Source organism: Anoplophora glabripennis, unplaced genomic scaffold (assembly GCF_000390285.2).
Source record: "Anoplophora glabripennis isolate ALB-LARVAE unplaced genomic scaffold, Agla_2.0 scaffold566, whole genome shotgun sequence".
NCBI classification, from domain to species: Eukaryota; Metazoa; Arthropoda; class Insecta; order Coleoptera; family Cerambycidae; genus Anoplophora; species Anoplophora glabripennis.
In genome coordinates, this window is record NW_019416687.1 from 182,111 (window position 1) to 209,854 (window position 27,744).

Here is a 27,744-nt window from a genome sequence, read left to right on the forward strand (position 1 = left end):
TTTGCACGCACCAGATCTTTGATTTTCTGAACGTGAGAGTCTAGCAGTTGAAGTGGATCCTCGTCGAAGATCATCTTCAACTGACTGACGACCACTGTCAAATCGTGAAAACCATTCGTAACATTGCGTACGACCCAGAGCATCATCTTGGCAAGCTCGTTTCAAAAGTTGAAACGTTTCCGTGTTTCCCCATTTCACGCAAAATTTTACGTTGCATCGCTGTTCCAGAAAATCGTACATTTTAAAAATCGTCACTAACACGTTGCACTCAAATAGCAATATCACGAAAACTAAATGAGATATCAACAATCCAAGAACATGTGGTTACAGATGAGGTTATGCTCAATGCAATGCTGCCAATCGCATATCACTAAATATTTCTACTAGCGCATCATTCAAAAAGTTCAGTTATTTTCTGAAGAGATTTAAAATATTCATCTTCTATTTTGCGTAATTGTTAAATAAATAATAATAAAACCTTAAAATTTCATAGATTTTCAACGAAACTTTCTATATAATTACCTACTCAAGATTTTGCTACCACTTTAATGTTGAAAAATTGTAAGATAATTTACAAATTTTGTTGTGAGTACAGGGAGAAATGTTCTAATACTGTTATTTTTTGTTGCAGGAGACTCGTTAAAAGTTATCAACCTAAGAAGAAAGACGAAGAAGATTACCAGTAAGTATATACTTAATTCTATAACGTTAATGTCAGGTCGTATGAAATTTCGTAATTCAAGTTTAACGATTATTGACACAGCGCATTGCAAAAGCTCCAAATTAAAATGAATATTATGGTAATTGAAGTAAATTTACATCCACAGCGGACACCTACGTGATCCTTATGTTTTTCGGTTGTCGACCCGTGTTGCGAAAGTAAGAGGAAAATAGTACTGGAATACCGTTTTAGGTAGGCTTTGAATTTTGATCTTTGAAAAATTTGCCAGAATATGTGGGAATGATATTTTAAATGAATCACAAGAGTAGGTGTAAGATCATGAATTGATGACATTGCTTTCTGAAGAGCAATTACCTAGGTTCGATTATATTTTTTTCGTTTCTGGACAATTTCTTTCTGCCTTGTTTCAATTAAAATTCTTCTGTTTTGCTTGCATCGCATCTATTGTTAAAAAAGGTAAAAAAACATTATTAAATTTACACGCGATTCAGCAACTTATTGTTTTCAAAGTAATATTTAAAGAAAATTGGTTGTAAGTATCAAAACACTAAAAAATCACTAAGTAGAGGAATTGTATATTATTTTAAAGGAAAATGCACTAAAAGTATACGTTCTTGCACCGCAATGTTGATAATTACCTACACAGACCCACAAAATAAAAGTCGTGTTCCAGAGAAGCAACCTATGTACTCCTATGTATTTTTTTCTGCTGAATCCAATCCTGTTGTCAGAATTGGCTTATCACTCATTAAATTTGACATAACCTCAAAAAATAACTCAAAATGACCTGATTTTCGAAAAAGAAGTTTATTAAAAACTTTAGCAAACCATACTCCTATATATTTTTTGGAGTATTGATACCGAATACTAGGTCAAAATTGGCCTATTACCCCTTAACCTCAAAAATTTGCTCAAAAATGACATGATCGTTGATAAAGAGTCAACCATACCATCAATATGTATTTTTCGGTGCCTCAAAAAATATATAGATAGTATGGTTTTGATCGTTTCAGCCTTAAATTAATTATCGATGTCAAAATTAAAGGGTGATAGGCCAATTCTGGCCACTGGAATGGATCCAGCGCAGCGGGAAAGAATACACGGGAGTACATAGGTCGCTTCTCTGGAACACGCTTTTTTTTGTGGGTCTGTGTTATTTATACTGGGTGAGTCGAATTCAATGGGATTTGAGGGCATCTAAAAAACTACTAAAAAAAAACAAACTAATGATATTCTCGAGCTCGATTTTCAAGACAAATCAATTTCCAAATCAGATATTTGTTATCCTCATTTGTTTTTGGGTTACAGGACAATATTAATTTTTGTGACATTTTCGGTCACATGTATACGATTATATAGGGTATTTAAAAAATTTATAAAAAATCCAAAATTTATTCTGTACCTAATTGATTTTTAGCAGAAGTGACAACTTCATTCATTCAGAACACACTGAAAGAACTACAGTGTAACCTCCATTATCCAAACATCCGAATATCCACTTAACCGAACGGAAAAAAATGCAAGACATTATCCGAACGAGCCTCGTTTATCCGAACTGGGTGACCGCGTAGCTCGGGTGATATGCGAAATATGCTGCCGCGCTTGCGTGTGCGACTGGGTTTTCGTCTCGCCCGGCCCAATCGCGGTGGGACAGGAAGATATGATAGATTTAATGACTGACAATGACATCTTGCACAATGTAGAGAATGTGGAAATAGCCGAAGAAGAAAATGAGACCGAAGGAGCTGCCGACAACAAAATAACTCATGGAGAAGCCGTGCAATGTTTTGACAAATGTATAACGTGGGCCAGTGATAATGGCGAAACGTCTCACAACATATTTCTTTTAAAGGAGATGCAGATTAGAGCCCGAAAATTAGAAAGTAAATCCCTTTCACAAAGAACAATAACGGATTTTTTTAAATAAAATATGTTTAAATATGTAGTTTATTAACTTTTTTTTGGTACATATATTTATGTATACATACTTTAATATGTAGTTTAATAAGTGTTTATGTCTTTATATTTTTTTTGTAAGTATTAAAAAAGGTTTTTAGAAAAATAACTGTGTTTCCATTTTAAATTTGATTATCCGAACAAATTGATTAACTGAACAAGACCTTACAATAATTACTTCGGATAATGGAGGTTGCACTGTATTGAGGTATTCTTTGGAATACTTTAAGGTTAAAAGAAAAACGAAAATATACTTAGGTAGTCTGTTCATTATTTGTAAAGTATCTCAAATGTAGCGATAATCCTTAAATACGTAAGTTTTTACCTTTTCGTTCATCAAAATATTTTTTATCAAAAGGCAATAATAGTATCTTATAGAGGATGCTTTGAAGTTGTCAAAACCCTGCTTAAATTTCCTGTGCAGTCATTAGTTCCCGAGTTTTATCGAATTATCAAAGCCACAAAGTTCATATCTGCTTTGAACGATCATAACTGGGCGATAAATAATCATACAAAGATCTTGACCAGCTCAAATTAAAGAGTATGAATGAAACTAAAAGAGGTGATAGGTAGGATTGTCAAAAAAAATTATTGAAACCCATGGACCTTTCAAAAGATAAGCAAAAATTTAGGAAAAAAAATTCCGCTGCATTTCTTATGATTATGATCAACGATAAAAAATGTTGACGTTTTTTGCTAAATTACAGCCTTTTAAAAATCACCTAAAAATTTTCGATTTTTTTTATCCTGTAATTTTTGTGACTAATAACATTTACGAATTTAAGTATATCTGTTTTTGCTAAATACTTGAAAATTAAATGACATATACGAAGAGTGTTTTGAAGTTTTTTTTTTGCTAAACTGTTTTAAGAATTAACATTTAAAAACAATTTGAGACCCCCAAAACACCGTCTGCATGCATACCCATGTTTGTCTTTAGAGGGTCACTGGTTTGTTTGTCGAGTAGGTCGAAACCTTGCATCCAGTGCACGCAAGTTGTTTGACCAGACCACATTCGTCGAAATCTTTTATTCCGACCACAATTTTCATTGTCGTAGTGGAAAATTCCGCAAAAATTCTCGTTACTCGTATCACATATACGGACTGGAACACTTAACGTTTATTGCAGAAAAGATACATCTATGTGAAGTTGTATTAAACCCTACTTGATTATTCATAGGTGCTGAGGAGGGTCACTGATTCTTAGCCCGTGTGGGCTGAAACCTTGCTTGGCATTGGCGAGAGTGGGTTGTTTTGCGGGAACACGGTCTTGAAAATCGTTTCTCTTTGTTAAATTCTCTATAAAAATCGGTTCAAATATGGGAGTTTTCTTGTGTGGGATTTATTTAAATCTTCAGTAGAAGTTCACACGAAACAAATTGTTTTTGCACTTTTTTACGTTGCACCTTGTTTCGATGTAACTCTAGGTTTTGCGATTTTTATGTAAGATGGAAATTTTTTGAGAAAATCTTTTTCTGTCGAACAGATTTACGATATGTTTTTTAGTTTTGGACTTAAGCCAATGTCAAAATTTTTATAGTTTGAGTGACCTCTGTAGAGGCTATATTTGGACTATTTTCTGTAAAGTTGTACCAATTTTTTTCCATAAAATTCAATGGTATATTTAATTTTTATAGTATGCCTCAGATCAAAATTAGTTTTTTTAAGGGAGGCTATAATTGACCATGACCTAGTAAAATAGTGTTTTTTTTTGTGTAAAAGTTAGATATAGTGTTGTTTGCCTACACGCATATAGTTACGTCACTAACGAACGAAACCGACGAAATCAAGTCATAATTACCATATTTCCAGAACTGTTGCATCTTCAACACCTTTACATCATTCATTTTATTGCTTATGACATGGTAGCTTCTTTTCGGCAACTTCCTTTTTTTTTGAAAGCCTGTATTATCGATTCAAAAATGATTTTTCCCTGGTTATTTTTGTGAGAACTTGAACCAACTTTAATTTTTCAGTTTCTATTATTGTCTGCCTCTGTTAAATATTTTTGTGGTTCTATTTATTGAAATTTTAAAATTAAACTGTCACGTCACAAAAAACGTACAAAATACAAAAAAAATAATCCTATAGGTTAAAGAATAGTGTTTGTTTGGCTCTGTTGTGGATCTGGTGCGGCCACCGTTTAGAAATTGCAGAATAACAAATGAGAAGTTGCTTCTAGAAGCTGTAATATACTTTAACTTGATACATTTAAGGTTATATTCACATTCAGATTCCACATACTTCATTTCACTTTTTAACACAGTTCATACTATACGTAAATGTGGATATCACCCGTCTTCTTTCGATCAACTTAAATTGTCTAGTCACAATAATTAAGGGATATATCCCAAATTTTTGGGTATTTTTCAAAGAGCTGTAACTTGGAGGGAAATGGTCGCAGAGAGAACAAAAAAAGGAAATTGAAGCTTCAACTTTTTAGTTTTCGAATCTGCAGCTTAAAATTTTTTAACCACAGCAGTTTTCGAGTAATCCAATGAATACACAAACTTCGCTTGTCTGTAAAAAGGTCTATGGACTACAATATTTTTTTTGGTAATTTCACCGTAAAGCTCTTTTAGATAATTTAAGTCCCTTTAATTTGAGCCATCCCGGACGATGATTTGTCGCGGACTTATCGTCGATTAAAGCAAAAAAGGCGTTTTTGTCAATCAATTACTTGGGAAGTAATAATTATACAAAAAATCCAAGTATGGTTTTGAAAACTAAGGACTATAAAACTTTTCAACCTCTTTTTTACAATAATTAACGTTCTTTGATGAAGAAAATATGGATAATTGCATAGTCCACTGAGTAGTTTTTCACAACGTACAACAGATTTAAAATAAAATAAAAACATAATTTAACTGCTTTTTATAAAGCTTTTTTATTGACTGTTGAATCACACCTATAGTCCTATATTTTAATAATCGTTTGTATCAAACATATACAGAGTAGTTAGTTGTTTATGTTTACAAATTTAAAAAAAAAACATTAACTGATCTCTACTCCCAATACATGTGAATTTTCCCACATTTCATTTGTTATCTGATCTGCAATATCATCCAACAGGTGTAAAGCAAATAGCATCTGTAGATAACTTGCAGTTATCTTCATCCCACTTCTGCTTGTTGGCAAATGAAACCGTAGAAATATGTGATATGGCTTTGTTTATTACAGCATTCGGCACGTTGAAGCTTATACGGTATTAATACCTACGATAACGATAAATGTGAATTGTTGAAGTTATATTTAATTTATATAATCGGCCAATAAATTGATAAGTACCAGTAGACTTTTATTAATATGGGATAAGTGAAGAGATCATCTATTTCGCGTTCTTAAAAATAAATACCATAAGAGAGATAAAAATATTTACAAAGGTGCAATATTACTAATGTATATTAATAATCGTACCTCTTCATCATATTGCTAATTGGTTATGCTGATGCGGTTGTTAATTAATTAAATAAAAAGAACAGTGTAAGACGGCGTCTATGGAATAATCATTGCATCATTAATAAATAATAACCATGGGATTTTCATTTGTGAAAGTGTCTACTTTTGTTAATATTGTGGAAGCTAAAAAAAATTATGTAATAATAAATTGGAGGCAGTGTATTGTAAAATAAGTTTTTGACGAGCGACTGTTCAGCAGAATAGAGAATAATCCGAGTAGAATTAAAACAAAAGAACAATAAACATTATTATCGCGAACTTCCACGTAGTTGTTTTATTTACAATGCAATATAAATAAATAACAGAAGCATTATAAATCAATTAGCAAAATATGACTAATAAAACATATTTTTATAACCTTTTAACAGATATATTAACATTCAGTCTAACAGTTGTTTTAAAAATACTATAAAGCTGCTAAAAATAAAATTATAACGTCTGTAACTGAAAGGTAATATAAGCGCAAAATGTAAACTTTATGAAAACTTTTGGGGAAATTTAGATGCACGATTTGTTGAGAACTGTTGTTGTAGTAGCGTGTTGAAATGAGTGCCGCTATTCTGAAATTCTTCTTGCACAAGAGAAGGCGCCGATTCAGATAGAGATGGTGTAATGAATCGTATAAATATGTACAAGTAGTGTCTTGAATATAAAACTGGCAGAACAAATGTTCATTATGAACAAAGGAGTGGGCGCCCCTCAATCGTGAGTGATGAGATAGTGAACAAGATCGAAGAAACGTTTGTGTGGCGACCGTCGATTGACTTTGGACGTTTCCATATATCTCCAGATATTTTCTATATGAATGTTAACGAAGGAATTGTGTTTGTTGCCACAAAGCAAGTCTTGGATTCATTCGATTGATACATCAACACCCCGCTTACAGTTCTGACCTGACTCCTGATTTTCATTTTTTCCCTTCATAGGTGGAAAAAGGTCTTCCACCGACGACGAGGTCCAGAATGCCGTGAAACACTGGGTGCGACAGGCGGCTGGAGATTTTTTTGACAAATGTATCAAAAAGCCCATCCCTCGTCTCACAAAGTGCATTGGAAAATAGCCTTTGATGTACCTTTCTGAACATGTAAATTTTTCATAAATATACTGCCGTCTCGATTCCGGTCGAATTAGATATTAACCGCATTTGAAACGTTCAAGTAAAAAATCTCGCGCGCGATTAGAGCAGCGTTCACGCGCATGTGCGGGCCAGGCGCTCCTCCGCCATTCATTAACGTTAACTTTGACTGCTTCTAGCGCGTTTATTACATGAGCTATCAATGTAAAACTTTCTGAAAATGAAAACTTGACCCTTTCTTTAATTGTTTCTAAAATCCCTGTCCGATCCGTCCGATTAAAAGTTAACGTTATAAAAAAGCTATCTTGGGAGCAAAAAGGCATAGGTGATTTCTCTTTTTTTAAATTACCGTAAAAGTAAGCTCTATTTAATGCAAAAAGAGCGAATTCCCGAGCGGCTTTTGCCCGTCCCTGGGACAATTTGTTTATAACTAACGCTGTTTTGCTACTCTGTTAGTTGTAAAGAACGACTTAATTTCAACTTTTTGAAATTTTTCTTTTCGAATACGTTTCTTTGGATCAATTAGAACCTGTATCTACTATATTAACTTCTATAATTAACGTTTAGTAATTAAACAATTATTAGTTGCAAAAAATGAACGAAATTAATTATCAAATATCTGGAGCAACAATTTCACGGTCAATTGAATCGGCCTTTGGCACACATGTTGGTCTTTGGATTGACCGTCTCTTCCATAAATTTCATCAACATCCATCTCTTTTTGCAATAGTGATGCGCAATTTTTAAAACTGATTTTTCCGCGTTCGACCTTTATTTTACAATTAACAAATTGGTGAAATACTAGATACCTTAAATTGTAGGTAATCTAATTGCCTACAAATAAACTGCCATATTTTCCAATAGGTCGTGTAGATTTCATGGGCAGTAAAAAAGTGAAAAACACGTAAATTTGTCACTTATCTATAATTTGCCAACTTATTTTTTCACCTTAAAACTCTAATTCGACTGGAGTATACTCTTACTTTGTGGATTTGCCTCGTATATAATTTTTATTTAAATATTGTAAGACATATTCATAATTTATTTCTTGGCTTTTCTGTTTCTTTAGTAGCAAGCAACTCAAAAAAAGGTCACGCCCAAAGTTATTCGAAACAACATAAATATATCATTTTCGTTGTATCATTATCCTACCATAAGTTAATGATCTAGACACAAAATAATAACATTCCAGTCGCCTTATCGTTAGTCATTAGTTAGCTTTTAGGAGACAGTAATACTTTATAACATATATCTCCAAAGTGTATTATCATATTTCATATTTGTTGTTTGGATATTTATTTCTTTGGTATTTATCTAGGAGTATCGGTGTCTTATTTTTTAAAGTGCATTAAGTTATTTTGCCGGTATTTAATTTATTATAACTAGTATTTAATCAATATTATTCACGATAGCGACAAAAATATTTTGATTTGTGTGTGTTGAATGTAATAAGAATTACTTAAGAAACATGCACACGTTTTGGGCTGGCCAAGTAGACATCTCAAGCAAAATCCAATGGTTACTTCGGAATCTACGACCCCAAATTGATCTAGGAGAACATTTTTATACTTTAAAGGATTTTAAAATGAAATTTTAATTTTTCAAATAATCCAATCAATCAGAAAGTATATTCTAATCTTGTATGAAATCGGAAACTATTGTCAAATATATTATTTACGCATTTTTTAGAAGAGCAATTTGCTTAAATCACCATAAAACTAGATCAGTAAATGATTGCGCCGTATATTAAGTAAATAATCGTTATGTTTAGGTAAATGGGCGGTGCAATATTTTTTAGTCTAAAAAAATAGAAAGTGTTTTCTAAAATTCAGTCCACCTTTTGAAAATGCTCGTAGCGTTAATTTAATCGGTTAAAATTCGAGAACACTAAGATAAATCTAGGTTATGCTTAATATTAAGTGCCAGTTTCATGGTCAGACAAATTACTTAACATAGATGTTCGATACTTATTTCTAATGAAAGTTCAGACAAGCCAATAATATTGTTTTTTTTTTTCATGTAGCCGTTCTGTAAGAAACGTCTAACACTATTTTAAAGGAATTTGGAATCTATTTGAGTAACACATAAAATTAGAACATCATTTTTGGATTCAGAAACGAGCCAGATTTTTTAGGCTTTGACTCGGTATTTGCTTGAAATCGCAAAAATAACAAACACTCCTTAATTAAAACAAAATCATCTCAATTAACATACTTAATTACGTCATTTTTTTAAAAAATATGACAATGACAATGCGCCCGCACACTCAGCTTTATCAATTCATCAGTTTTTTGCCAAACATCAGATTATTGTTGTTCCTCACCCTCCTTACTAGCCATACACCTGTCTCCTTGCGATTTTTTCTTATTTCCTAAATTAACGCCGTTTTCAGACTTTTTATGACATAAAAGCAAATTCATTGCAGATTTTAAAGACCATTTCAAATGAAGTTATCCAGGACTACTTGGAAACACCGCTGGGAAAAATGTGTGAATAGGGGGGGGGGGTTAGTACTTTAAAGGGGACAAGGACCAAGAATTTATAAAATTAATAATAAAATTTAAACAGTAAAGTTCGGTTATTTTCTGAACAAGCCTCGTATTATTGTCCTTTATGAATCCTAAAGATTATTATATTAAATTGTTATTAATTGTTATAGCGGTTTAGAAGGTTATTTATGAAAAGGTGTATAATTTTCACCTAACAAACGATAAAAACAACTTAACATGTGGTATTACAAATGTGGAAACACGCTATTAATATTTTATATCCAAGTTACGTAGGTTGTACGATTTTTAGAGATCTGTACAATGCAAGTTTGTAATTGACAAATTAGTGCAGTAATTTTCATTTCCTACATTACAACAGGTTTATATTTTTACGCGCGTGAAGGCCAGCCATTTTTGTATCGTTTCCAGTAAAAATAAAAAACCTGGAGAAAAGAAGTTTAAGAGATTGATACTCATTTTATGTATAATATTTTAAAGTTGCTTATGAAAAAAAAATGGTATGTACAGAAAGCAATAATTGTGTTATTTTTTTTCTTGAATTACATTTTTTCCAACTTCTATTTCATCGCGGTGCCGCTGATGTAATAAATTACGAATGAAATTATTTCAATCACGCTTTTTGTTTATAAATCGCGATTTGTAAATACGCGTGTAATATTATGATATCGGATTTGAACGCTTACAACCAATCTTTTCATTTTGCAACCTTGGCGAGCGAATTTAATTGCACGTTTCTTTGTACATATTTTTCTTTTTTATAAAGTAATCGTCTATTGCGTTTTCTTATGCGCTCGCGGCCTGCTATTAATATTAAGAATAAAGCGGCAACTGTTTTTGAGTATGTACCCTCAACAAGTAAAATCGTTTTCTGCAAACACTCGAATAATTAATTTTAATGAGCTGCGGGATAGAACGGACTTATTTAGCAAAAATTCCACATATTGATCGAAACATTTATTCACTTTCTCTTTGTATATCGGGATTTCCCATTTTTCGTATGCATGCAGACATGCAAAAATTGTTTTCTGAAATAGAAAAGCTTATATCTTCGCAAGCTCGAACATATTTTAAATCTACCTGGGGAAAACCTGGAAATATCAGGAAATTTTTTTGGTTAAAACTTAGTATACACCCTGATAATTAAAATAAAAAAACTTGCTTATTATTAAACCATGTATCAAGTACGATTTATTTGAGAAAATGTTCTAAATTATTTATGAAAGAAATATCAATTTTGTGTGAGTGGACAAATAGAAGTTTGACCTCGATTTTTCTCCACTGTATCTTTGAGCGGAAGGAGACACCCACAGGGTTGTCAATGATCTTTAGTGAAAATAAACTAGTGCATCATTTACTGATAAAATGTATACATATAATATGATGTATTTTTAACCAAAGAAATGATTCACGGTTTATCGCAGATGTGGTGGATATCCCTGTGTCAAACTCAAAATGAATCATATTGAAGATTAAATATATTTTTTACTGAACACCTATTATGTCACAAAATAAGTTTTGCAAACCAGTGTGGTAAAGGTATTCTCAAAGCTGTGATATGTTTTAGATGTATGTTTTACTTATGGCGACTAATATGTCCCCTCAGAAAGTTAATATCAATTTAAAAGACATGTCTATCAGTGGATATCCTTTCAGAATGAGTAATAGGTCTGAGTCTGACTCATCTATTGATTTTTTAGTACGCAAGTTGTCTTAATCATCATCAGCCTCAGAGAATTGTAACATCCATAGTGTAGCAACTAAAACTTTTAAACTAAAAAAATAAACTTATTAAAAGATGTATGTACTTAATTAATTATCTCTTATATTATTATACGACCATTTATGGTTAAAAAAATTGGAGAAACGCCACTGGAATTGTTCAGAATGGTACTGTGAAGGTACAGTTAATAAATTGGTGTTAAAAAAAGACATGGATTTTAACACTTCTTTATTTGCCATACCGTTCACAATGTAAATTAGTTTGTTGATTCGAATTAGTCAGCTGTAATCAGCCGTTATTATCATTAACAAATTATTAATAAATTTAATGATGTCAAATATAAAAAAATTGTATCAACAATTACATATCTTACATAAATTAAAATGAAGTGTTTGTTATTTAAATGTGGTGTACACAAATATGTAATTTTGAAATACTAAAATTCCATACATTGTATGTTTAAGAAGACATTGACCAGCAATTTAATCCATGTAGCATTAAATTACGTTTTTTTTTGTACCAACAACAGCATGAAATTGTTAGTTAACCTTATTTTCTTATTCCATCTGAGATGTAAAATAACTATTATTCAGACATTGGATATACAGGGTGTAACGTGTATAATCTATAAAAATTAAACAACAATCTCCTAACGATATTTGTAATAGAAAAGTCTTATACGAAAAATCTATTTTTGCGGTTTTTTTTTCGTAAATTAAAGTTCAATTATGGATCAAAATATTTTCTCTGGAACGGTTCTGTCCGTGTGTTGTACGATGAATTACGTGCTGTAGACCAGCCGTGTAAACAAATCGTCGTTGAAAGATAGAAAGATACTTCTCAATTTTTGGGGAGTTTTTCAATACAAAAGTACAAACTAAGAAAAATAGATATTTAAAAAAAGAAACTGATATTTTCTTATTATAATAATTAATAGTAATTACTATCTTAAATGCATTGTTGTTACTGCAAGAGTTCACAAACAAAACCACATCCGTAAGCATCTGTAGTTGCCAACTGCGTGTACTAAACAAACTCTATTAAAATATGGAACAAAATGAAAGAAAACTTACGATTTTTAGAAAAAATGTTGAAATTGATCCCCATTCCACCGTAGCAATTGGGGTATTGCAAACCAATGACTTCAAGTGACTCCAAAGATAAAAGTCCATTGGAGTTATATCGGGTGACCGAGGTGGCCACGGCACAGGACCAAAGTGTCCAATCCATCGCTGAGGAAATATTTCATTCAAAAGTGTCGTTACTTCTCGAGTACTGTGCGGAGGAGCCCCATCTTCTAAAACATGCGTGCCGGAACTTGTAATGCCACATTGTCTAATAATTCAGGCAACCGGTTCTCCAAAAAGTCGTCCTTCAAAGAAATAGGGACCCACAAGTACATCGCCTATTATGCCAGCCCAAACATTTACCGAGAATCGATGTTGAAAATGAGTTTCCCTAATCGCGTGAGGATTTTCATCGGCCCATATGTGCATATATATACAATTCGGCGGTAAAATCTGTTGAACTGGTTGCAGATGATAGGGATGCAACAGCTGGCGTCTTAAGATGCGATGTACGGTACGAGATGAGGTACCTACTTGCTGTGGGAGTCGTCGAGTACTAATTGTGGAGTCTTCGTCAAGATTTTCCAACACTGCATCTTAAACATTAAGGTTCACTTGCTGACCACGTCCTTCTACTCAAGGAATAACACTTCCCGTATCTCGCAGCCGCTGAACGCACTGTAGGATTGTATTTGCACATGGGGTGTGACGTTATGGCCATCGTTCCTGGTACAACTTAGTCGCCGTGAGCGCATTTTCTCCGGCTGCACCATACACTAACACCATATCGACACGTTCGAAAATAGTAAATGTATTGTTTTCTTGGTTCATTGTAAAACTAGTTTATGCACAAATTAAAAAATTAAGCAAAGTAAGAAATAAGAATCTCGTTTTTAATGTAATCGGCACGCTATTCTTATTTTTTACTTCTTTATAAAAATTACAGTCACTATCGTGGAATTACAAAATAAAAACTTTTGTTTGGAATTTTTCACTTTTAAACACTGATGGGTCGATGGACGATGTTTAATATTTAATAATTAAGTGAATAATGAATTCAATACAAATACAAAATCAGTTGACTGCACAAATTTTTTGACAATGTAACCTAACCTTCTTTTTGTATTACTAGTATTAGATTATACCGACTTAAATTATAAGATTGCATCTCGGGTCGCATAAAAATATTTTCAAAGTTTTTAATGAATAACACAGGGTCGGCTTTCATTTTCTTTGAATAAATGAACTTTAATTTACAAAAAAATGCGAAGATAGAACTTTTTCGTATAATACTTCTATTACAAATATCATCAGGAACCTGTAGTTTAATTTTTATAGATTATACACGCCACACCCTGTATTTTGCGGGCAATATTAGAACTTATTAAATAAAAAAACTTGTGAAACGATTTGCTTTAGCTTCTTGAAATAAATATATATTTTTTGCAGATTTACATCCTGCAAAGCATTTAAGGCTCTTATGAACGAGATAAATGACTTGGCAGGACAGCATGAGGTTGTGGCGGAAGACCTCCAGGCAAATGTGATAAAAGAACTGACTGCTCTAGTAAAAGATTTAAGGGAGGAACGAAAGGTAGGTAAAGCATGTCATAAATTATATTTATTTAATTATTAATTACTAAAGCTACTCCACCGATAACACTATCTTACCCGTTTTAGTTAAATTCTACTATTTAAAAACTCAATTTAAATAAATAATAACAATTCCCATGGACGTAGCTAGGGGGGCAGGGGTGTGCACGGTCCACCCCAGAGAGGTTGGTGCCCACCTCAGAAAAAAATATCTAATATGGTATCATCTTTGTCATATCAATAAGTTTTTTGATTGCGAGCGAGAGCTTTTTTATTTATTTATTTTTAGAGGCCTCTATAGAGCTTGCAGCCCTGTGCCCACCCCAAGCAAATTGTAGCTACGCCTATGACAATTCCTTGAACAAACTGTAAAAAAATAGTACATAGATATTTTATAGGTTTCATTTTTAATTCAAGAAATTGGCAAGTTAAGATCAACCTTCAATAAATTGTCCAAAAAAATTGGTGATGATAGAACTGGTTCTAATTTATTGGCTAATTTTTTAAATTTTTAGTGACTTAGAGTGTATATATGCAATAGTCTCTATCAACTTTAGTCCTAAATTGTGCAGTTGAGAAACTTGTTTCAAATATTTAAAGAAATGATTTTTATTAGGAATATTGGTACATAGCCTTAAATTTGACCAATAAATTGGCCAATTTATTGTAAAATAAAAAAAAGGGGCCACAAATAAAGCGAATTATAATTTCTTAAACAATTTATTAAATCAAAAACTGATAATTAAACAATTAACCGTCTTTTGTAGATTTTATATCAAAATACCGTTTCAGAACTTTTTCTTCTTTAATTTTATTATGCTTTGCATTAAAATGTTTTATATATCTCAGTTAATATTCTTCAGTATCAGTCAATTTTCAATTTTACGCATGGGTTCGTTAAATAGAGAAGAGTTTTTTAAATTTTACTGTCTGTATAAATGTCTGTTAACTAATGAAAAAACAAATTAGTAACCGATAGAAGCGTTGCATATACATAAATTTTCCATCGTAATTAATAATAATTACAACAACAATTTGCATATTAAGAGACTTTCAAGATGTTCTTTAGCAAATACGTAACTATTAATTGGATTTCCTAACATTAATTGCGTTTCCTTAAGTCAGTCCCAATAAAAACACTTTGAAAGAATTAATTAATGCCCAGGTCAGCTATTTACACTTTGTATTATTTTAGAAACAACTTCAGGAAGGTCTTAGGTTGTCACAGACACTACAGGCACAGATAGAAACTCTACAGAGGGCGAAAAAGACCTATGATAAAGCATTTAAAGAGTCTGAGAAGGCCATAGAGAGTTTCCAAAAGGCTGACGCTGATTTCAATCTGTCTAGGGCAGAGGTGGAGAAACAGAGATCGAATATGTCCCACAAAACGCAGGCCTGCGATGCGGCGAAGAACGAATACGCACAGCAATTGCAGAGGACGAATGACTTGCAGAGGCAACATTTTAGGTAAGTTTTTGGCTTGTCGTGTATAAAAAAAAAAATGTTCTGCTAATCAATAATAAATCTAGTTTTGATAGCATATATTTACATAATTGCTGTGGTATATTTTATAGATGGATTTATAGAATGTATTTGTTTCGAAATTTAATTTATATTACACAGATATGAATTCTAAAATATGTGAATATTTTAATTTCGACTTTGGGAAAGTTTTTTAAAATTATCTCGTGATTTATAAAGTATAGTATGTGGAAATTTTTGCTGTGATATTAGTAGTATACACAGTGTTACAAAAAAAGTGCAAGGCATTAACAAAGGGTTCTTTGAGCGACAAAAGTGGAATAATCCTTATGCCATTTTTCCATTTAATTACATTTTTTCCAAGATACAGGATGCGTAAACAAAAAAATTCGTGTTACATATAAAGAAGTTGCAATATCTTGATAACGAACCAAACTTTCTGACCAAAATTACACAAAAAGTACGGTGGTATCTGCAGAGAAAATCTTGTTAACATTTTGATTTACTATTTTTGTAATAGCCTGTATAATAATTTGCATACATTTAAAAAAATTGCCTGAATTTTCAGTGCTCTCAAATTTTTTAGTACATTGTCAATATATATATCGTTAATATTTCTTGTAGGTCAGGATTGCCAGAGGTATTCAGGCAGTTACAGGAACTGGACGAGAAGAGGATCAAAAACATAAAGAACTTCATCCGTGCTTCGGTGGACATTGAACGTAACGTGTTTCCTATCATCAATAAATGCCTAGACGGCATCCTCAAAGCCGCCGATATAATAAACGAGAAAGAAGTAAGTCGTACAGCTTGTCTGGAAGTTTTTTTGTTCTAATTTTTCTTAAACTCTTCCAGGACACCCTCCTAGTGATAGAGAAATACAAATCAGGGTTCCAGCCGCCGGAAGATTTTCCGTTCGAGGACTTATCGAAGGGCGGTAGTGACTCTGGTAGTGCTAATAATATTAATAATATACAAGTGAGTGGGAAGTTAAAAGACGGTGGTTATACAGTGAAAGGGACTATTACGAGTAAAGCAATGAAGAAGAGGACGGGGCTTTTCCACATATTCGGAAGCCGAGGGGTATGTACTTTTTTACACTAAGAAAATATATACACATATATCTAGGGTGTGACTTTGAATAGGGGTCACATTTATAAAAAGACTACAACTACTACATTTTTTTTTGTAATTTTAATACCCCCCGCTGGACAGGCTAGTGAAATCTTAACCCACCACATGAGTTACATGTTGTTTTTATAATATCACACACAATTTGACAATGAAGACACACAAACACCTTTGTACCATTACTAAAAACTGAACTATTAGTTTTGAAAAAAAATCATTTCACATTAATATTATGAGCAACACATACCATTCCTCTTGAAAAACTGACCCCTCAATAAAAGTTGCACCCTGTACGATACTCTGAGTAAATTAATCTCGAAATTAATTCTTAATTTTAAATAAAAACAAAAAACCTCCAATATGATATAACAAATTATTGTTATTGTCAATTTTAAAGTAATTCGTTTTAACCTGTGTTACATGAACGGTAGTTTCGTTGAATCTTAGTCTTTTGTACATTTTAAACATGTCGCATATTTACATAGTAGCAATGTTTTGATGTAGTAGTGATGTGCGGTGTTTAGTTTTTCACGTGAATAATTTTTTCCTGAAAGTCGTATTTAACTCGAATAATATTTAGGTAGTTTAGATCAGTGATTCCTGAAATGTGCGCAACTGCGAATCCAAAATTTATAAGTATAAAGGGTATCTCAAAACTCAGTGTTGGCAAGGAGTGGTAAGCTTAGATTGAAATAACTATATTTGACATAATTAAAAGTGTCTTAGTTTTTGAGATATAGGCACTTTTTTAAATTCATTGAAATTCGTATCATAGGTAATTGTTTCGGATGCCACAGCTACAAAATTAGGTATTTTGTGATTCTGTTTTTAGCCAAATATTGCAGAAGAATCTCATTATTGGAACCAATAAAAAAAATGCTCATTAACCACTATGATTTTCAACGTCCCTCTCCCCTCCAGTTTTGAGGTTTTTTAAATAATTATCGCCCTACTTTGATGATTATTGTTGCCAAAAAAAAATGTACTGGATCAAACTGGCCTTGGTCAAGTTTTTAAATTCGTCAGGAAATGGTTCATGATTAATTAATGCTGAATCAAAAAATTCTCCCACTATTTTCCTATTTTTCTCTAACTTCATTATTTTCACAAATACCTAGTACAAAATTTAAATAAAAATAAACAACTTTATACAATAATTTCATTTACATATGTACCTCAGTATTTCCCTTGCCTAAAATAATTTTTAAAATCGTTAAGTTCTAAGTTTTCCAGAAAATTCTTATTTTTAACATGATCTTGACAAGCGTTTGCCAACAAAACAACCATATCGTAACTTCCACAGATTTACTTTTCATTGCCGCCATTGGCCTCCAAGCTGAGTGGATTATGTAAAAATGGTTATATGAGTTCACCGAATTATAAATGATTTATTTAAAAACATTTATTGAAATTTGATTAATGCACATTTTGTATCAATGAATGAACTTGCCCTTTTTGACTTAAAAAAATGTTCATTTCTAGAAAAGTAGCTCATGTTGACTTTATTTTAAAAATATTAAATTTCAATGAATATGCTTCTTTCTATTGTTATGTATCTTATGTAGGTATTGTTTTTCATTTCTATTTAGAGTATTTTGAATAATTTACATAACAAGTTAATCAAATTAGTTTACCATCAAAGTGGGGTGTTAACAATTGTAAAAACATTAAAACATGTAAAAACATGTAGTAATTTTAGAGAATTTAAAAGTCTATTTCACGAAAAACATTTACTAAAATCGAATTTAGTGATTCTGGCTAATCATGGGTCGCACAATTACTCCTTGCCAGCTTGTGGATGACTTTTAAACCTCCCTAGTATACAGGGTGTTAATCATATACCCTCACAAATCAAAAAAGTTCTTTTAAACGTGTCCAGAAATGGTTCGTTTTCAAGATATAGGATATTGAAATTTTAAAATGATTCTCATTTATTAATTAAAAATCTCTTAAGATGCTTGAGGTAGATTGGAAAATCTTGGACTGATAATTTAACTAATTATGAGCAATAATTTGCTGAGCTGATCCACAAATTTGGCAATCAATGCAAAGGCACCGTTATTAAGAACTCTAAAATGTCTACGCCACTAAGTAAACATTTAATTCCAATTGGTATCTCCAACAAAAAATTTTCATCCATTTTATCTAAAAAGCGAGCCATTCTTGAATTATTATTTTAAAAAATAAAATAAGCCTGTGACATAGTTAAATAAATCAAACTAACTCAAAATAATAAAGATTATAGGAATTTTCTGTTAGAAAAACAAATGCAATGTGATCATCAGAAGTTAAAATCATCGTCAGCGTAGCAATTTTAATTTTTTTAGGAGTTATTATCCTTCTGAAAATTAAAAACTGCTATGGCACTGGTTCTTCAGACATTTCATAATTTCATTACATTTAAAATAGTATTTCCAATTAAAAATTTGTATAATTTTTATTGTGAAATATTATTGGAGTAATTTTCAACTTCCAATATGTCGTAGGCTTATGCATTAGTTTACTTCTTAAAAGATGTGATTGATTTTTTTTAATTCCAACACCCTGTGTCTTGAATATGAGGCATATCTGGACATATTTTATAGGAATTTTTTATTAGCTATTATTGTTTGGTGGAGTATTTCATTAATACTCTGTATGTTTATGTCAATACGTATATGTAAATTGTTTTTTGAGTAAACTTTAGAATATTATATACAAAGTGAATTGAAATATCTGTACTTTTCTCTGAAGTTCAAAGTTCCTAAAAAAAGTTGTAGAACCTCTAGAATGGGTAAAAATATTTTATCATCTTAAACAAATAACAGTAAAAACTTCAAAATTATCCATGTTATTAAATTTTTTTATTTGTTTATTAAAATGTTTATGAAATTTCACATTAACGTAAATAAAATGAAATTTAAATGGTTCAGCGCTCAGTAAATTTCACAATTTTGCTACCTTTATTTGTTTTAGTTTAGAATATTATTTTATTTGTGTAACTTATTCCATAATAATTACGTTCGATTGGAATATAATTTACAATACTGGTGTTTCCACTTTCTAAAGTACTTAAATTAGCAACTAGTAATTTTTTTTATCTTTTCTCATAAGAATAAATGTATTAGTCACACGTATTTGCTCCGTTATTTGAATATTGGAAAAGTAAATACTGTTAAGACTTTAACAACTTAATTACATGGAAGTCTTACAATTTGTTTTAGTATGTTTTTTAAAACTCTTTAGATGATATTTGTGCAAATTTTATATAGAAATTAACTTTTTTACATTATAGACTGAAAATTTTCTGACAAGCTTCAAATTTTCTACATTGTAACAATTTATGTTATACAATTATTTTAATTAATTATTTAAACAATAATTCTAGGAAGCTTTTCTGACATTTTTTGGTACCTTTTTTTTAAGTTTCAATCAATTAGAAATAAATTTCCTCTTCCGTATTTTGTTCTTGATTGATTCTATAATTATTTCATGGCCCTAACAATTTGTCTCAATTTTTTTAGTAGTAACTTTTTTATTTTATTTTTCTAACTCTCTTTTTGGTGATGATCTGCGTGTCTCGTCGGCACTACAATTTTCTTTAACTAGTAAGTAACTTTTGATACTGGGACTGTGCATGCCATTTTGTCATGTCTGTGTGCTGTATATATCTTTCACGTGGCATTATTCATTGTTTGCTGCATAATTTTGTGTGATATTCACTTGTAAATAAGTTTCATTGATTTTCTGATAGGTATGTTTTATATTTTGATTTAAATCCTATACTTTTTTAATTTCAGGCTTTTCACTACGTTTTCATTTGTTTATTATTTCAATCTTAACACAAGACACTAAACATATTTTAAGTTTGTAAAATACACCTCCAAATGAAGATTGTAACAATGATTTTTATTAATAACTAATACAGTTGTGATTTACTTTGAATCGGAGAAATAAACTGCAAAATTGATAGAAATAAACTCAAATTCCTCTCTTTTTCGTTTGTATTAATTATCTACTAACTAAAAGATCAGAAAAATGCAACTTTATGTTATGTTTTTAATATTGAACTTAAACTAATTGCAGAGATATTTTTTAAAAGTTGATTTTACACTTATCGCTACTAACATTTGTGAATAAATATCTCTCGGTATCTGTAACAAGTTAAGTTGGCGGTGTATCAAAAATCACATATAACTATATACTATGTATGTCTTACGCACGTCGGTTAATGCTTACTATATTTTCATGCGTACAGAAGCTTTCTGAAGTCTGTATGGCAATAAAGGTATGTGCTTCTTCGCTTTTTAACTATAAGTTTATGTTCACAACTGTTAATCTTTTTCGCCTGAATTTTCTACTTTTTCTAATTACATATCCAGATATACATGGTGTTTTATGATCAATATATGGTAAGTTGCGAATTTGTTCCAATTTTTTCAAAACCGGTTTGAAATGAGAAATATTATATGCCTCTCTTGAAACACCCTGTGTATTTGTTTTGTGCAGTGTACAGATCATGTTAAAATTTACAGCGTTCGTTCCATATTTTATATCATAAATAAATATTAGCACTTCACAGGAATGCTTTTTTATTCAAAATTTTTTTGTTGGTTATTGATTTTTATAAATTTTTTGTGTTCATGCAGAATGCTACAATTTCTGACGGAAAGGAGGATTTAAGCGAACTGCCACCTAATCAAAGGCGGAAGAAACTGTTGATAAAAGTAGAAGAATTAAGGAACAAAGTAGCTCAAGAGGCCGCAGCCAGAGACGGCCTTATGAAGATGAAAGGTGTATATGAAGCAAATCCCGCTTTAGGAGACCCCAGAACAATAGAAAGTAAGCAAGTTACATTTTTCAAGAAAAAATACTGATTCTCCTCATCCCCCTTCTGACTTTCATCAAACTCGCTTCTGATTTTCAGGTCAGTTGAACGAGTGCAGCCATAGGTTAGAGAAGCTGCAGCAGGAACTAATTCGGTACCAGGGTTACCTAGACGATGCCATAAAGGGGATACAGTCGGGACAAACTAATTCTCTGACGAATTCCCCCAAGCTACTCAACGGTTCGAGGCATCATAGGAACTCCGGCGGAAGTGCTGCGGAGGAGGAGTCCCTCAGCAGGTCTGCCAGTGACAGTAGCGTCACGAATCCCACCTTGAACCATAATAAACAGTCTGCTCCCGGCACTCCACAACTTAACCACGGGTGGGTGACGGTCTGGTTAACTGTACTTAAGTTTTTCTGAAATATTACAGTAAAAACTGGGTAGTTATTTTTTTTATTAGTTTCCTTGCACTCGAAAAAGGTCAAGTATGTACTGCTATCTAGTTTTTACATGAAAATCGACTCGGCTAATCCTATTAAAAAGTAACTGCGTCCTTCTTAACAGAATTGCTTTTTTTTTCTTGTGATGCTTAATTTCTTTATCTTTTATTTAAATTTTGCTTACATTTTTGACATAGTTGTTCCAATAGCCCTGAAAGTGGTTTGGGCACTTCTCACACGTCACTACCAGGGGCGGATTCGGACCCCGATCAGTACGACGGACATGTGGTCGATCCAGAGAGCGAGTATTACGAGGCTGACATGCTGCCGTCCATAGGAACCTGTAGGGCTTTATACCCATTCGAAGGTATGTATGACTTATTTGGGGATGTCTACTGCAGTCACTATTTTTAATGATATTCTATTACTGCGATGTAAGACGTATACAAGGAGTCTATAAACTTGAAATTAATTATAGTTATCTTGTTACATAAAACTAATACCTTATTTAACAGAAATGTAGGAAATTATTGAGAACTGCTGATGTCGAGAAGGAATGACATGTCACGTTCTTACATGATAGTTCACAGTAAATGTTCGATATTTTCATTCTTATAAACGAGCTCGACAATTTAAAGAATCACATACATTTAAAAATGTCATATCCATTGTCTTTCCTCGGGAGCCGCACACTAGTAGTCACGTGGCTTGTAAATATTTATAAAGGCTATGTAGTAACATTATAGGAATCTTTATTATCTGCACTATACAAATTCTATTTCGATTCTAGTAAAAACTAATTCTTCATGCAAAATATCGTTAAATTACCTGACCACTAAAATAAATGTAACAGAATGAAGTGGTGACATATTCAGCCATTCTATCTTCGGTGATTTAACGTTGGCCGTTTGTTTTTTACTCGCCTAAGGCCCTGTTATAGTACCACATCAAGTAAATTGATTTATGATATCATGTAGATCACCTAAACTAGGTCAATGTCAGAGGTCATAACACTGAGATTCACAAACTGAACTCGGTGCTTTAAAAAGATTTGGAGCAAATTGTATTAAAAACTTTGATGTGATTTTAAAAAATATTTTAAATCTAAGAGCATTGTTGTGAATCGGCAAGATGATAGGTTGATCACAGAAATACGCGTGATTAATCCAATGAGTCAATTTCGCTAAACGCGGAATAGGTCTGATAACTAAAATTTACATATGAGAATTGATTTTACTGAAAATTTATCAACTTTCAAAACTGTTCAGAAACAGATTTACAAATCTATCAATTTTACGATTGATTATATAAAAAAAACATCATAAATGAAATAAAATACTCCAAATACACATATCATTCTGTTATCCACATTTTTTATTATCAGGATCGCCATTGGTCCCATCTAGTTTGGATAATTGAGTTTGTACTGTACGCCCAGTAAATATTCAATAAATCATGGTAAAAATTTATATATTTTTTTAAACAATTGAAACTATTTTTAATGTTTAGCGTTTCGTTCTCATTAACTTCGAAACAAATATACTGATCTTGATGTTGTAAAGCAATCTGTTTTTCCATTATGGTTTCATTCTCTGCCACTTTGTTAGTTAGTTTAAAAAGATAATAACGGGCAGTACTAATTTCAAATCAATATTCGAACCACATAATATTATCCTTAAAAAATTGACCCCTACATACAGGCTGTTACAAATTCGTTTCTCACTACAGGGATCTCGGAAATGGTTAGGGATATAAACTACCTTAAGTGGGGGCAAAGTTGTGTAATCAGTGGACCAAGATTATGCCTCTAAAAAATCAAGGCTAACATGATTAGTTTTCGAAATATTTGAAAAAAACGGAAATTTTAGAATTCCGTTTGTTTCATTTCAGCCTTGTTTGAGGTGATATTGAAAAACGAAGGACACTCTCGCGGCACTTTTTGCCCTCTATCGAATAGCATAATTAATTTTTATATGTAACGTTTTAACCGTCATCAACTCCATTTTTTTAAATACGACCCTGGAATTTTTATTACATTATTTGCAAGCTTTCATGACCTCCAATTCAGACGTTTTGTCTCGATCAACAAACAAAGAAATCCAAATAAAAAAATTAGTTAAATTTGGAACGACCACACTAAAGATGAATTTTTCGAGACAAAACGTTAAATCTGGTTTGGACTGAGGCAGTACAGTATTGGGGGTCATGAAGGCATGCAAAAAATGTAATAAAATTTCCAGGGTCGTATTTAAAAAAATGAAGTTGATGATGGTTACGAAACGTTACATATAAAAATTGATTATGCCATCCGATAGAGGGCAAAAAGTGGCCATGAGAAAGTGTTCTTCTTTTTTCAATATCACCTCAAACAAGGCTGAAATGAAACAAATACGGATTTCTAAAATTTCGTTTTTTTTTCCAAATATTTGGAAAACTAATCATGTTAGTCTTGATTTTTTATAATCATAATCTTGGTCCCCTGACAACGCAACTTTGCCCCCATTTAAGCTACTTTGTATCTCTTAGGTTAGTACAGATTTAGTCATGGAGCGATACATAATAGAGCGACGTGTTTATATCGTTAAAACGTACTATGAAAACGTCTTTTCTGTAATAAAAACATTCCACAGACTTCGTGATTAGTTTGATTAGCATAACCGCCCAACAGAAAAAACAATCTGTAGTATAGTGCATAAGTTTAAGATTACAGGGTCCATTCAAGATGTAAAAGCACACACCACTATGTGTTTGTGTAGGTAGTTCAGATGAAAATATTGCCACGGTTCATGAAAATGTGGCTGAAAATCTAAAAACGTTTATTTCGCCCCGTTCGCAGCAACTAGACCTTACCCAGACTGCAACATGATGGATTTTAACAAAATATTTGTCGCCACGCATACCAGATTCAGCTCACACAAGAATTAAAGCCAGCCGATCATATGCAGTGACGTACATTTGTTAATTTGGTGCTCGAAAACCAAACAGTTGTTAACGATTCTTGCAAGAAGATAATTTTTGCCGATGAAGCCCACTTTCATTTAAATGGGTATGTTAATAAGCAAAACTGTCACATTTGGGACAATAAAAAGCCAATGCACTGGCGAAGTGTCACTATTTGGTGCGCTTTTTGGGCTGAAGGCATAAACGGGCCTAATTTTTTTGAAAATGAAGGCGGTCAAATGCTTACGGTCAATGAATTCTTTCATGAAACGGTGAAATCAACTGGCTGTCAAGATTGTGATTTAACGCCCTTCGATTACTTTCTGTGGGACTACGTGAAAAGTACGATATATGTGACCAATCCACAAACCATTTACGATTTGAAAAATGAGACTAGACGTCATCGCACATTTTGCTAAAAGGGTTATGTCATGCCAAAAAAGCCGTGGTGGCTATTTAACAGATATTGTTTTTCACATTTAATTGTAATAGACCATAATTAAGTATTACTACAAAGATATTACAATTTTCTCATTTTCTCTGCATTTTTTTTATTTACTAACAAAATCCAGAAGCTCTTAGGGGTCGTCCATTAATCACATGAGGTTTTTAGGCCACTTTTTTACACCCTTCCTCTCCCTGGTGATCCGTGGTGAGGTTGTAAGCTACGCCCCCCTTCTCACCTATCTAACATCACGTGTATTTTTTTTTTTTTGAAAAACTAATATTTTCAGAATATTTTTTATGAAAATAAATAAATAAAAACAGCAAAAAATCAGCGGCAGTTGTCAGCCAGCTCGGACGGGGCGACGGGCCCTCTCCCATTGTGAGCAATAGTGATGTTATCCAAAGCCCCCCTCCACCCGTATTTGGACGTCACGTGATTAATGGATGACCCCTTATTGAAAAACCCTTTCGTTACACCCATAATGAATGTGCTAATTTAATTTACACTTTTCAGCAACTAGCGAGGGCAGTATACCCATGGCCCAAGACGAAGACCTCCACTTGATAGAGTTGGACCAGGGCGACGGGTGGACAAGGGTGCGTCGAATGCTAGGTGACAATGAAGAGGGATTCGTGCCAACATCGTATATTGAGTGTACGTTATTTAACACCTAAGCGACCGAAAGGGAACCTTGTCTTGTGTGAACCCTCAAAATCGTGTCAACATTTAGGTTTAACGATATATTTTTGTATATTATTTATGCAATATTTAAAAGAATAGGAATTATTTTTTGTTGTTATCTTCATTTATATTATATTTTTATATTACGCGATAATCAAAATTACTCACTTTCGTCGAGGTACACGTCACCTTTTGAGCGATATTAATTTGATTACAGAACAAATACACACAAGAACAAATCCGTATTTACAAATTATAGGATCGCCCACGTGAATGTATTGCTTAAGCGATATGTTGTGTTATATATAAAAGAACTCTTGCTTAGCACAATTTTTTATCAAGTTTTTATCGTAAGGAAATGCTGCTACTTGTTTAAATCCATGTTATTGTAAATTTAAAGCAGCGATAATTTCTCTATTCTGTATATAAGCTCATTATACTAATCATTTATATTTATAATATTAATCATAATTATCAGTTAATAATTTGTAATATAAAAGTTAAATAGATGTGCTATTTTATAATTTACTTTTTTTAATTGCCGTTATGTGGTTTAGTCACGATCGTTCTGTTTACTTTCATGAAATAGACTTATTACTTAACGTGAACTCATATAATCGTAATATTAACAAGGCCAAAGACACACAAGCGCACACTAGATAGTCAATCTCGCACCCATTTTTATTTCGTAGACAAAATAGTGGCCTAAGTAAAAATTTACCTTCGGAGGTTGAGTTTGCAAACAGAATTTAGAAACAAAAAACCCTCTGCTCACGTCAAAGGAAGCCAACTCTTGGGATTCAAACTTTGATTCTCCCTCCTGAAACCGACAAACAAAATTTTTACTATATTGGTATGACTGCTCAATGAAGTTGATGCATTTATTTGAGGTTATGTGTAATTCAAATTTTGTTGAATAGTGTGTATATGTTTTAAGTGTTTAGTACCTACAAGTTGTTGAATTATTTGTCTCTTGAACTTCCCATGGGTTTCTAAGAACAGTATAGAACAATCTCTAAACTTCTAAGAACATGATAGAAACAGAATTTATTCTAGAAACATCATACAAATAAGTAAACAGATCTAAAAGCAAAGCACCTAGGCCAAATTTCACGACAGTATCTAACAATAAATGTAAAGTAAGTAATACATTTACATTAAATTTAACGATAGTTATATATTATAACCTCAAAAATAATATTTTATAAATCGTCTAATATATTTACTAGGTATTACAGTTCTGCAGCACTAAACTCCCTTTCATTGTAAAAAAAAATATTGCACTTTTTTCTTTTAATTCACATAATTTATTTTTTTGAAAAATTTTACAGGGCATCTAGAAATTACTCATAATTAACGCCACAACATAACCCTACATTATATTTTTTTAATTAAAATTGGCTGTAAATTTTTTCTCGAAAAATTCCTTTACTATTTCAAAAAATTTCAAAATTGTGAAGGCTTAAAAGGTTAAAGTTGCCTTTATTGACTAGAAAAATGATCATGATTTTAATTCGTCTAACAATATCTTACAATACGAAGCCTATCCATAAAGTAAGAGTATTCAACTTTTTTAAAATCGGAACGGCAGTATATTTATGAACAATTTACATATTCAAAAAGGTACTTCAAACACTACTTTTCGACATAGTCGCCTTCAACCTCAATGTACTTTGTGAGTCGAAGGATGAGCTTTCTGAAACCTTTGTCAAAAAAATATTCCGCTGTCTTTTGGGTGCATTGTTTCA

At 32.1% G+C, this 27,744-nt stretch overlaps 1 protein-coding gene across 1 annotated transcript; it reads left to right on the top strand.

The window, feature by feature from the left end:
- Window positions 1-635: 635 nt before the first annotated feature.
- Window positions 636-26,456, top strand: LOC108911755 (formin-binding protein 1-like). The gene is made up of 9 exons (XM_018716766.2): window positions 636-682; window positions 13,919-14,063; window positions 15,258-15,532; window positions 16,172-16,343; window positions 16,403-16,630; window positions 21,307-21,499; window positions 21,585-21,867; window positions 22,137-22,294; window positions 25,829-26,456. Exons 2-9 carry the CDS (start codon window positions 13,950-13,952, stop codon window positions 25,987-25,989), a joined length of 1,584 nt encoding a protein of 527 aa, XP_018572282.1. The 5' UTR covers window positions 636-682; window positions 13,919-13,949; the 3' UTR covers window positions 25,990-26,456.
- The last annotated feature ends 1,288 nt before the right edge of the window (window positions 26,457-27,744 follow it).

What these genes read in the sequence shown, in the direction of transcription:
- LOC108911755 (XM_018716766.2), top strand. Translation starts at nt 13,950, where the DNA reads ATGAACGAGATAAATGACTTGGCAGGACAGCATGAGGTTGTGGCGGAA. An exon ending in TTGCAGAGGCAACATTTTAG is followed by an intron (nt 15,533 to 16,171) that starts GTAAGTTTTTGG and finishes TATTTCTTGTAG; the next exon opens with GTCAGGATTGCCAGAGGTAT. An exon ending in ACTCCACAACTTAACCACGG is followed by an intron (nt 21,868 to 22,136) that starts GTGGGTGACGGT and finishes TTGTTCCAATAG; the next exon opens with CCCTGAAAGTGGTTTGGGCA.